This window comes from Cyphomyrmex costatus, unplaced genomic scaffold (genome assembly GCF_001594065.2).
Source record: "Cyphomyrmex costatus isolate MS0001 unplaced genomic scaffold, Ccosl1.0 scaffold1124, whole genome shotgun sequence".
NCBI classification, from domain to species: domain Eukaryota; kingdom Metazoa; phylum Arthropoda; class Insecta; order Hymenoptera; family Formicidae; genus Cyphomyrmex; species Cyphomyrmex costatus.
The window spans coordinates 6,552-19,988 of NW_017275091.1; the positions used below are offsets into that span (position 1 = coordinate 6,552).

General features: G+C 38.4%; 1 protein-coding gene across 1 annotated transcript; it reads right to left on the reverse strand.

The window, feature by feature from the left end:
• Positions 1-1,746: 1,746 nt before the first annotated feature.
• Positions 1,747-4,727, reverse strand: LOC108777081 (uncharacterized). Its single transcript, XM_018543881.1, has 2 exons — positions 4,510-4,727; positions 1,747-3,955 (listed from the first exon to the last, which is right to left on the reverse strand). Exons 1-2 carry the CDS (start codon positions 4,725-4,727, stop codon positions 1,747-1,749), a joined length of 2,427 nt encoding a protein of 808 aa, XP_018399383.1.
• Between the last annotated feature and the right edge of the window lie 8,710 nt (positions 4,728-13,437).

The following is a 13,437-nucleotide window of genomic DNA, read 5'->3' on the forward strand; positions in this document are numbered from 1 at the left end:
GTCAATACCGGCGTGAGTAAAAGGGCGAGAAGGGGTAATACGCTTGGAGGGAAGTTGTCCCATCAATTGCTGAGCCCGCTGCCTACGGAAGCGGGTGCATTTAAGACATTTTAAGATCCACGATCGAACTGGGATTCGCCCACCAACTATCCAGTACTCAGTACGGATAGTAGCTAAGGTAACTTGAGTACCTCCGTGTAATGCTCGCTGATGCGCGTCAGCTATAATAAGCATTGTCAAAGTTGATTTACGAGGTAAAATCAAAGGGTGTTTTTCATCCTCGCTTAGGAGAGAGTTTTGTAAACGACCTCCTACTCGGAGTAAACCTGATGCGTCTAGAAATGGTGTCAGGCGAATGAGGGGGCTTGATCGAGAGATCGGTAATCCCTTAGTCAGATAGTTAATTTCTTCAGGAAAGAATAATTGTTGCGTGACATGCACCCAAAACAATTTTGCTTTATTCAGTTCAACGGTCGTTAAAGACGTAGAGAGAGAGGTCAAAGGAACACGGCGGAATCTACTCACAGCTCTCTGACATAGGACAGTAATACGGTAAAGCTTATTTAAACTAGAGTATCGAGAGATAAGATTCCATTCTGTCTTTGGATTAGCGGTAACTACGTGGACAATTGAAGGCTGTTCTTCAAAGTTGTCCGCAGGGCATTGTGGTGTAACCGGTTGTGGCCAAGACGATCTATCTTGAGATAACCATTGAGGCCCGTGCCACCATTCTGTGTGGTTGGAAAGCTGAGAGGGCGTAGCACCTCGTGTGGCGATATCTGAAGGATTATGATGGCCGGGTACAAATTTCCATTCAGCTTGAGGCAAAGTTTCTTGAATGAAACTGACCCTATTCTGAACGAATTCTTTCCACTTCGATGGATGATTATTGAGCCAAACATGAGTAATTGCGGAATCAGTCCAAAGAATAACAGGTACGTTTGCTAACTGAATAACAGACAAAGTGTGGGAAACTAACTTAGTGAGTAAGACAGCCCCAGACAATTCAAGCTTTGGAATTGTCATACGCTTTAACGGGGCAACCTTGGTCTTGGAAGCAACAAAATGGACAGAGGTAACTCCTGTCGAATCAATGACTCGAAGATAAACAACGGCAGCCATGGTTTTTGGGAAGCGTCTGAGAACCCATGAACTTCGACTACGCTCTGACTGGAAATTCCGATCCACCTAGGGACGGTAATGTTAGATATCTCACGAAGAGCATCTAAAAACTTATGCCATTGATCTACAAGATGGGATGGCAAGGGGTCATCCCAGCCGATTTTTATCGACCAAAGTTCTTGTATAAAGATTTTTGCTGTGACAATAATGGGTGACAGAAAGCCTAATGGATCGAAAAGTTTCGCAATAACCGATAGAACCTTGCGTTTGGTGACGTCAAAGTTAACCCTTACTAGTCTAACGTTTTTTCGGCACCTTTAATGGTCTAACGTGGGCCATTCGTGTCTCGGCGTTTTTTAGACATGTTAAAGGGCTTTAAAAAATCTGCAAAAATTCATGGACCTTCATTAATTCTTCAATTTCAAGAAAAAAAAATTTGTATGTCGAAAATAATTATTTTTGTATATAATTTTGTATTAAAAATGGTGGTACCGCGTGTAAAATCACTCGATCACTTAAAAAATCATAACTTCAATCCAAATGAAGCTATCGACATAAATCAAAGTGGAAATTAAAGGTGAAGAGTGTACCTTTTAGGGGACTTGAACGACCCACGTTAGACCATTAAGGGTTAATGTCATAATTAAAAGTGAATTGAAACAGATCGCTAGATGGTAGCCATTGCAACCCAAGAGTCTGAATAATTGCTTCATTGTCGAAACCTACGGTTAAACATGAGATCTGTTCTTCCTTGGGGATTGAGGCAAGTATTTCGGATTGGTTAGAAGACCATTTCTTAAGTTTAAATCCGCCCGCCATGCACAATTGTGTTAATTGAGAGACGACTTCTTGTGCTTGCTCTATACTATCTGCTCCGCCAAACAGATCGTCCACATAACGTCCTTTTTGCAGACTCGAAGCCGCCAAAGGATACTTGGAACCTTCATCGAGTAACAATTGCTGGATGGTACGTAACGCGAGAAAGGGGGCGCATGCTAGGCCATAGGTAACAGTAGTGAGTTGATAGGCTCTTAAATTGAGTGATTGATCACACCAAAGAATTCTCTGAAAGTCCCAATCGTGGGGATGAACCTCTATTTGACGGTACATTTTTTCCATATCAGAGGAGAATACATAGCGAAATTGACGGAACCAAAGAAGAACGTCGAATAAATCTATTTGAAGCTTCGCTCCAGTATGCAATAAATCGTTTAATGAAAACCCCGAGGACGAAGGGCTGGATCCATTAAATACAACACGCAATTTAGTGGTGAGGCTTTGCTCTCTTTTCACACCGTGATGCGGTAGATAATAAACATGCTGAGGTTCCGGTAAATGTGGAGGAATTAACCTCATGTGATTCAGCTCCTCGTACTCGGTTAGAAACTCCGTATAAAGTTTTGAATAACTAGAATCTAAAGAAAGTTTACGAGAAAGTCTTAACATAATTTGAACGGCCCTTTGCCGTGAATTGCCGAGGTGAGTCATTGACCTTTTGAAGGGTAATCGAACTACATATCTCCCATCCTTATGACGAGAGTGAGTCAAAACAAAATGATCTTCACATGCTTGATCGTCAGCAAAAAGAATGGTGTTAGTTGAAGGGACTTCGTCTATCTCCCAGAACTTATGTATTAGACGATAGAGATTATCGTCAATGGATATATGAAAGCTGGAAGAAGTATTAGTGGACACTCTGGGGTACGTAGGACCCGAAATGATCCACCCTAACTCGGTCAATTGTGCCTTAGGAGACCCGATAGGACCCTTAATGATGCCTTCTTGGAGAATCTGACAGTAAACTTCTGCCCCGAGTAGGAGATCAATTTGACGAGATTGAAACCATTCAGGATCCGCCACCATTAGATCTTTCAAATGTAACAATGATTCCTGCTTAGAAGAAGCGGAAGGTAATGAAGTAGTTAATCGTGGTAAAACATGAGCGGGTACGGTGCATTCGAATGACGATTCGAAATGTGGCTTTAATTGAAAATGTACTATTCCCCTTGAAGTATTACATTTCTTCCCACCAACACCGATTAAGGAAATATTTGATCTGATTTGAGGTAAGTGTAATCGTTGTGCTAAACGTTCCGTAATTAAGGATATCTCTGATCCTTGATCGATAAGAGCACGAGCTTGACAGCAGTGTCCGGTAGAAGACCGAATAGAAACGAGCGCAGTGGCTAATAAAACAGTGTGTTGATTAAGCTTATTTAACTCGAGAGAATGAAATACCTGAAAAGGTTTCTTTTTCTCCTGACATGCGGTAGAACCCTCTGCATGAAGATTCTCTGGTTTGTTCGTTTCAGATGGAGTGGAAGATTTAGCCGTAGCTTTCGAACCTTCAAAATTTCCACGGTGGAGGGAAACGTGATGCTTCCCAGCACATTTTTTACAATGGACCGACATCCGGCATTGCACGGCTCGATGTGGTCCGAAACAATTGTAACAAAGACGATGTCTTTTGACGAGTGCGAACCGCTGAGATAATGGCTTGTTCTTATAGAGCGGACAGTTATATGGCCAATGAGCTTCCTCACAAAAAGGGCACACCTTAGAGTCGCTATCTTGGACCTTTCCCTGGAAATGAAGCCTTTGAGAATTCTGAATGGATTGAAAGGGCTTACCTGTTCTGGACTTTTCATAATTTTGTAAGGTAACTAGTCGTGTAATCAGAAATTCCAAAAATTGATTCCAAGTAGGAAGCTCTTTCGATGAACCGATAGTTTGTTCCCAGACCTTGACAGATTCAGGATCGAGTCGTTGGGTGACTGTGAAAATCAAGACATCATCCCACGAATTGACAGGTCGTCCAAGAGTTTCAAAAGTTCTGTAAATCTGAGTTACAGTCGTGTATAATCTCTCAAGTTCGGCAGCAGATTAGTCATGCGTTTAAGGGTGAAAAGGGAACTGAGAGCAGCGTTGACAAGAAGTCTTTTATTTTCATAAAAGGAAACTAGAGAGTCCCATGCTTTCGAGAAATTGTCTGCAGTCAGGGCTGTGTTCGTTAACATGTAGCCAGCAGAACCGGTAAGACTTGTCTTTAAATATTGCAATTTCTCTACAGCCGAAAGAGTGGGATTGTCAATAATTAAGGAACAAAAAAGATCTTTAAATGGCAACCATTCTGAGGGTGTGCCGCTAAATTTCGGTAATTGTAAACGAGGGAGTCTAGAATGATGAAACACGGCAGGGAGACTCGATGACGTCATCGACGTTGCTAAAACTTGAGAGGACGTCGTATCGGAAGTCATCCCTGGCATGCTACTCTGTTCAGAAAGTGATTCAATTAAAGAGCTCATACGCTCGACCGATTCTAAATAATTCTCATTAGTGCTGGAAAAAAGATTATCTGAAAAATACACACTATTCCGAACAACAAACTCATCCTCCTCCTCCAATTGCTTAATCGAAAGCGTAATCGCTTCATGATTTATGCGGAATTTATCCCAGTTCTCCTTGAGAGCCGAAAGGCGTAAGTTAACCCTCTGAGAGTTGACATTCTCTACGCCGCACTTTATCAAGCTTTCATAAGCATGACCAATTAAAGAAGAAAGAGCGAGCTGCTGTTCGATATGACCTTCAACGTGACTTACTCTCATCGTGTCTCACTCTCACCCCGCCGGTGGCGCAGTCTATCAGAAGGATCCGGCTCGAAGGACCAAAATGTTCGATAGATAATTCATGCCAATTTTTAACAAATATAAAAACTAATAATTTCAAAAGAGTTATATTCAAGTACGAATTATTAAGATTAGATAGAAACAAAGAAACTATTACCATGTAACGTTATTTATGACAAGGATGTAATTATAAAAAAAATAAGAATATGATTATCGAATAACTGATTTTCAACTGTTTATTTTACGTGGAAGGAATATCTATATATATGTCGTAGAGATGGGCACAGGAAGCTAGTAAGTAAGACTTGAATATCCTCCTTGATAGACAGCACGACGACGGGAGTGAAGGAAACTATAACAATCTGTGGAATAAAAACTGAAAAGTAAAGTACTTACAAATAATCAGCAAATTTACAAGGCTTCCAGCCGCCAAAATATCCGCAGAAATTGCCACGGATCGTAACCTCGGTTTGAGCCTTGATTTCTTACATGAACTTACTCGAGTTCATCTTTCTTTGTCATTCTCACAGGTACCTGGAGGATCAAATGCTCACTCCCACCATTGTGGGATCGTTGTACGTCTACCTCGTAGAACGTACGCTTCTCGATCTTCGAGAATCTTCTCTACATTTCGGTCGCTATTATAGCGATTAGGCTACTGCCTCACTTTATCAGTACACAGGCTACTAGCCTCAGTTGAGCTAAAGCTCCTCGCGCGGATTATCAATCAATCGACGTTCCCCCGAGAACGTTTTTCTCACTACAGAAATCACAAGAACACGAAGTGCCGGCCGGCGTCTTCACAAGATGGCTGAAGACTGCAACGACCACACGAAGAAGAAGAGTGGACAAAGAAACAAGGTGTTCAGCGCCTCGCTCGGTCTTCCCGAGCATCACTTGGTTAATCGATCATAACGGTCGTCGAGTTACCGACCAACAACATGTGCTCACTGCCGTGCGCACGACCTTTAACTCTAAACAAATAGAAAACCCAATAAATTTCAACCTTTGAAAATTATCCCCAAAAATTTGAACCTTTCTAAATTAAAATGATTATCTAATAATGTAACATAATAATTTAAACTTTAATACTTTAAATGATATTATCTAATATAATATATGACCACGAAAAGTAACTGATATATTACTAAATGTGCCAGTTCAAAGTGCACATACATTATGTTATTTTCTATGTTATGTACCACGAAAAGTAAATGAAAACTACAAAAATTGAACCTATCAAAATTAAAACGATTACCTAATCACAAAATAAAAAATTTTCAATTAAATGAGCATAAAAAACCACGCACAAATTCTCGTTTGTGATAACTTATTAAAGTCATTAATTTATTGTCAAAAAACATAAATCTATAAACGTTTCGATCAACACAAAGTGACCATCTTCAGTATACTATTAAACTACTATAACATAAAATCAAACGCCACATTAATAATAATTCGCTTACATTAACTCGCCTCGCTACAATATAAATTTCTTCTTAGCAACATTATCCAACGGTAACCTTCTCTCATGTCTTCATGTACAAATTCTTTCATATTAGTACAAATTCTTTTGACGAAACATCGTTAGCAGACTGTGTAATTAAAAGTTAAATTAAGATAACAATATTAAGAATTGAAAGCTTTCGTTATAAAAGAATATAATTTAAAATTACCTATGTTCCGTTTAAAGCAATCGTTAAATCTTAAGTGGAGCGTCAGAAAAATTCGAACATTACAACAGTAAAGTCAGATATGTAGTGACATAATTATATGTGTATATGAACTTGAAACTAACAAAAATAATAAAAATAAAAACTAAGACTGAGAATTTGTGTTAGAGTCTTGGTGTGTGTTTGTTATGATAGAAAAATACAATTGTGGTAATTTTTCAGTGTCACTCTGCAAATTTAGACAGTTAATCTGATTCTTAATATGAATCATTTCAGAAATTGTTCTCTTAAAATATACAGGTTCACTATCCAAAATTGCAGTGTTATCCCAATCTATGTCGTGTTTACAATTTAATTGATGTTTGCTTACAACAGAATTATTATTAGATTTCTTCAAATCATCGATATGTTCTTTCAATCGAGTTCTGAGCCTTCTTTTTGTCTGTCCGACATAAGTCATATCACAATCCTTACAATCAATCTTATAGACGACATTAGTGTTATCGAACTTATTAAGTTTATCTTTTCCTGTTTTAATGGTAAATCTTCGGAATAGGGGAAACAGCTCCGATCTTCTTGACCTTGACATATGTTGTCAAGGTCATGACCCTGAGTAACTTTGCCTTAACAACTAGCTGTCGCTCGTCCTTCGTTAAAAAGATATTAACAAAAGAAGTTTCAAAAAATAACGTACCATTATACTGCTGTATATAATAAAAAAAAACATTACTAAATGACAATAATGTTAAATAAACGTTGAATATCTATGGAGAATTATGTTACGATTCTAACGGATACAAATTACTCATTATTTCAAAAAATCGTTCAATACGTTTGTCAAAAGTATACAGTCTTTTGAACAAAAATTCAGCTATGTAATGTTCATAATTGTACTCTCTTGTACCAAAACGTGGAATATTAGCACGTAAATCCCAGGGGAAATCTCTCAATGTTCTGTGTATGAGTTCCTGTATTTGGATCCACAAAATTTTTGGAATGATTAACCACTCGGTGATTATAGTTTTCATTCCGTAGGCCATCATATCCACGCCAACAATCACTATGAATAATTGATCCTGCAGCGATGTACTTTCGAATTAGTGGTATTAACGTTTCAGAACGTCGATTTTCCACAGGTACAATAAAAATATTTTTAGTATCGCGTTCAATACCATCAAATACCCACTGTCCTTTCACAATGCGACCTTTATTAAATTTTCTTTTCCCAATTTTCACCTCATCTATTTCCACAATTCTGTTTGGTCCCCCAATTTGTTGTTCCTTTTTCTTGAACCAATCACATAGCAACTATTAAAAAGAAAATAGCACAAAAATACATTTACATAATACAAATATGAACGTCTTATATAAATATTAATTTACCTCTCTACAAAAATTTGTCCAATCAACGACGATTTCGTGTCCAAGATTCAATGCACTACACATGAATGAGTGTCGAGGTAATGGAATTATTACAAAATAAGCAACAAATCGACATATTGATACTATATCCAAATGAGCTTTAGAAAACCATGTATTATGTAATATACTTATTTTGAAGTTACACATTTTTCGTTGCCGTTTTCTTCCACGTACAATTTTGTAATACCAGTGACTACAGTGTAATATTAAATTTTTACGTACATCATTTGGATATCATAAAATTCGTTCACATTTTGGACATTGAATACTTCCACGAATTACTTTTTTATTTATTAAATATTCAATCAAACTGTCCGAATTATATGTTAAGTGCAAAAAGTCGTGAAGATGCATAATGCAATCAATATACAGTAGCACTTGTACAAATATATTGCGAAGAGCAATATACTTCGTAGAATTCGAAGTAGTAACTAAATGCTTACTACTTGAAGAATTAAGTAAAACTGTGCGGTCAAAATTTGTAAATACAAGCGCGAAACTCATCAAAACAAATGAACAATGTAATCATGTGAAATAGTACATTAGGAATGTTATGAGCTTAAAAAAATTTTCACGCGAATCACAACTCACTCTCTTCTTCCCCACCCCCTGCATAGGGGCACACGACTTCTACGAATGTACTGTTGCTATGATAGTACTGTCGGAGCAGACCTCTGACGACGGTGTGGGTGCGGGGGCTTCGGCCTCCGGCCACCCCCTTGCACCCGCCCGTGTGTGTGTGTGTGTGTGTGTGTGTGTGTGTGTGTGTGTATTCCACTCGTTATATAACGATTACACAGCCCAACAAAATTTCCCTAATTTCACGTTGACTTACAAGTATAAGTCGATTCCGATAGGATTTTTTCCGCAGAATCCAAATATGCCTATAAAAATATTGAATTGGCTCTAGTTTTTAAACAACTGAAGATCAAAAGGGTCGAATCACACGATTTTGCCAAATTTTGAGCGTCTATCAAAAAGGAACGAGCAACAATAAAATTGTCTTCCCGTGACGAAAAGAAAGCTCGAGTATTGTTCTTTCAAGATATGGAGCACGAAATTAGATGCAGTGAATTTTAAACACGTGTTTTCATGTGAATGTGTGCGTGTACCTGTCACGGCATTACCAACGAGACGGACGCAGTATGACTTCTGATCCTTTCGGGATGCTGGACTAATGAGAGTCCTCCCCTCGCCTCTCACATGGGTACGTGTCAGTGTGTGTGTGTGTGTGTGTGTGCGTGTGTGTGCGTGCGTGCGTGCGTGCGTGTGTGTGTGTCAACAAACGCACGCGCACGAACGCACGCGCGCGCACACACACAAACACACACACACACACGTGAGAGGCGAGGAGAATATTCACGTTAATGCAGTGCCCCGAACGGATTACAAGTCTACTACGTCCGTGCCTTCCGTAGTGCCGATAGCAGGAACACGCACACATACACACGAAAACACATGTGTAAAATTCACTGCATTCAATTTCATGTTCCGTATCTTGAAAGAACAATACTCGAGCTTTCTTTTCGTCACGGGAAGACAATTTTATTGTTGCTCGTTCCTTTTTGATAGACGCTTAAAATTTAGCAAAATCGTGTGATTCGACCCCTTTGATCTTCAATTGTTTAAAAACTAGAGCCAATTCAATATTTTTATAGGCATATTTGGATTCTGCGGAAAAAATCCTATCGGAATCGACTTCTACTTGTAAGTCAACAAAATTTTGTTGGGCTGTGTTATGAGTCTATTACTTGATGTTTTACACACACACACACACACACACACACACACACACACACACACACACACACGGGCGGGTGGAAGGGGGCGACCTTCGGCCTCCGGCCACCCCCCTGCACCCACACCGTCGTCAGAGGTCTGCCCCGACAGTACTATCATAGCAACAGTACAATCGTAGAAGTCGTGTGCCCCTGTGCAGGGGGAGGGGGGGGGGTAAAAGTTACTTCGCGTGGAAGGTCAAAACCTATGTAGAATAGTATTTAATACTGTATATATAGCAGAAATAGGACGTTATTTTTGAAACTTTTTTTGTTAATATCTTTTTAACGAGGGGCGAGCGACGGCTAGTTGTTAAGGCAAAGTTACTCAGGGTCATGACCTTGACAACATATGTCAAGGTCAAGAAGATTGGAGCTGTTTCCCCTATTCCGAAGATTTACCAACGTTTTTTATAAAAATTGTTATTAAATTTAAAATAAGTAGAATTAATAATAAGATTCAGAGCCTTTTGGAATTCTTCCAAGGAAATAGATGTATTTTTTGTGATGGTATTCCATCTTCTATGTATACTTTGCATTATTAATTCGGTTGGAATGTTTGTATACATGGCCACAACATCAAAAGAAACTAAATCATAATCAGAATCAAATTTTTTTCCATTTAGTTTTTCAACTAAATCAAAACTATTTTTAGTGTAACCTTTTGTGTGTTAGTAATGCTTTTCTCGATAATTTCTTTTAAAAAATTAGAAACAGGATACAACGGACTATTAATGCAACTTACAATAATTCTAAGAGGGAAGCCTATTTTATGTATTTTAGTAAGACCGTAGGATCTAGGTAATACTCCATCAGTTACTAAGAGTCTTCTATATGTATTGTGACGTGACATTTTGTCAGTCACTCGGAAAAGCAGCATAATGCGAGGTCCTGGGTCCTTCAGGGTCAGCGGGCGAGCGCACAAGCGAATGTGCGACATTATTTATTATTATTATTTCTTTTTTGCGATTATTGTATTACTTAATTTTATTCTTTTTCTTGCGATTATTGTATTATTTTTCTTTTTTCTTTTTGTCGCTATTTAGTTAAGTTTTAGTTAATATTAAGACGATCCTGAGCTCGGATTTTGCCGGTAATTCACGATCAGAGCCGGTGGCTACGCTGTATTCTTGTGTTCGGCCGCCTCACCTATCACTAGAAGAGAGAAGACGTCGCCTCCCACGAGGAAGAGATTGCTGTATGAAGAATTTGGCTGAAGTCACGAGAAGCGCGGCACACGCAGGTCGTATTATTTCATATTTGTTATTAATGTCGCTATTATTTGGTGGATTATCGCACCCTCATTGCAGACGCCTCGGAGAGAGACGTCAGCTGGGAACGGACTCAAAGGCAGAACATCCGCCGAAGCATCGTGTCCCACAACGATCGATGGAAGATCGTCAAGCGACAAGGAAGCATTTTCGGACTTTTGGAAAAGCGCGCCACAGCGTAAAAGGATTCGCGACACGCAAGGACCCGCGGGATTCGTCGCGGGGTCACGCGGTCGCGGCGAGCCAATTAGAGCAAGCAGAGGCCGATAAGAGAGGGCCTGACGACCTGCGTGAATCCGCGGAAACTTCCGATCGGCACTTGTGCAGTGACGGACCTCGAGTAAGGACGCAGGATCTCGCCCATAACTTGTCAGGAATTTCGAGAATATTCGTCGAAGATGAGCACTGCTATCGGCTCTCGTACAGACTTTGAAGGAAGCGGCTGAGGAGGAGTATCTTGGTGAGGCGAGCGTTATTCGTTTTATTGTAAAGCCACCGATCGCGTAATCTTTTGTGAGCGTCTTGAGCGGATCGCGTGTGAGAATTTACGCGGATTTGATTCGGTCGATGTCGTACCGGCAAAGAGTAACGTTATTGTTTCTGTCGATGAGCGCGTGCCATCCGCTCGAGCGTAAGAGTTCGTGAACTCAGGATTGTCGTTATCGCTCGCCCGTGTCACTGCCAAGTCATATCGTTCGTATTACTTGTTGAGATTCCGGTTTGTTTAAGAATTAGAGTCGAGCCGCGTGTCACCGCTCAGCATTAGGCTGTCGGTTTGCGGGAAGTTCCGAGAGTCGGACATTTCTAAGTACCGTCGACGACGACCTTGATATCGTCTCTTCTGTAATAAAGTAAACTTGTCGTCGACGCGCGACCGCGGAATTCTGTAGATTATGTCAACTCATGTATCGACGCGTATTGAATAAATAGGAAACTCTTTGTCATTGTTAATATTAATTGCTGTCTGATTATTTCTGTCTGCCTCTACCTCGTTCCCCGACATTGTTCCCCGCTCATCGCGAACCACCCCCTCTGCCAATTTCGTTGGATGAGCTATCTGAGCCTGTCCGTCGCGAATTCCGTTGCTCTGTAATTTCTTTGTCCGAGCGTAACATCTTAATATTTAGTTCGAAGAGTGGCACGCTCTCTCGTGCCTGGCGCCCAACGAAAATTAGTACGGCTCGAATATCGTAGCATATAAAATTTAAGGAAGAACCGCACTTTTGCTAATTACATTATTGCGTCCATCTTTTGAGCTATCGCGTAAAAAGAGCAGCGGATGAAGTGACGAAGTTGTGTCGTTCCTCAAAAGTACGGTCACAGTATGTTGATCTATATAACCTTTATCTCTGAATCTTATTTTAGTATTTCTCTTATACAATTAGTCATTCGTTTTAACGGATCTTTATTAATTAGAATATAAGTACTAGAATCTGAGAGTATTCTGTTCATTTTTTCATAATATTTTTTTAAATCCAAAATGACTGTAGTATTACCTTTGTCAGCTCTAGTAATTAAAAGATCAGGATGCTCTTTTGTGAAATTGTTAACTATTTTGAATTTTTCTTTCATATTTAAATGATCTTTATGATTAATAATATTAGTATTGATATTGTTTAAAATCGTGATCGCTTTGGTTCTAAATTCATTTTTTTTCCTGTCGTCTAGATTAGTAACATACATTTCTATACATTTAATAAATTCAGTTATTGTTTTTTCTTTGTTATGTAAATGATTCGGTAAATTAAATTTTTGACCTAATTGTAATATTAATTTTACAGAGTCAGGAATATCAACATTAGTGGTATTAATAATCCAATTGTCATTAACGTCATTAAAATTATAATTAGTAGCAAAATTATTAGGATCAATCTTTATGTTAAAAAACTGATCAGAATTACAATCCTTTTCTATATTGTTATTAGTTGTTATATTTTGATGTATGAAATTGCTATTATCTACAAAATTAAAAGAACTACAAATTAAGTTGTTTTTAAGATCCTCGTTAGATTTATTATAGCTGATTTTGATAGTGTAATCTATTGTTTTAATGCTTTTTTTGAATTTAGATTTTAAAGTCATTACTTTTTTATTAACTTTCTCATGTTCCAGTATCCACATTCTATTAAATTTTTTTTCCTGATAGTTAAAAAATTTATTCAAAACTGACAACGGTAATATCCTTTCTATCTGTCTGTAAATAGTATGCAAATTATATCTAACTTGGTTTAATTTACAATATGCATCATTAAGTTCAAGTTTTAATAATTTTTGACTGTAATTAAGTTTGATGTTATTTAATCTTTGTGAAAAAATATTATTGATGTCAATATTTCCACTTGTGAAACATCGTAAATGCACAGGAATTAATTTATCTTTTATACATGCTCTTAAGAAGAAAATTCAAGTTCTGATGTTAATGTTAGAGTACATAAGTTTAATACATCGATTGAGTAAATTGCAGACATTAGCGCCAAAATAAAAATTAATAAATTTAAAAAACGGAAGTGTACAACACATGTTAATGCTCGTGTAAATAAAATAT

Coding starts and splice junctions, on each gene's coding strand:
- LOC108777081 (XM_018543881.1), bottom strand. CDS start 4,727: ATGAGAGTAAGTCACGTTGAAGGTCATATCGAACAGCAGCTCGCTCTT. Junction 3,956..4,509: donor CAATTGGAGGAGGAGGATGA/GTTTGTTGTTCG, acceptor TCAGATTTACAG/AACTTTTGAAACTCTTGGAC.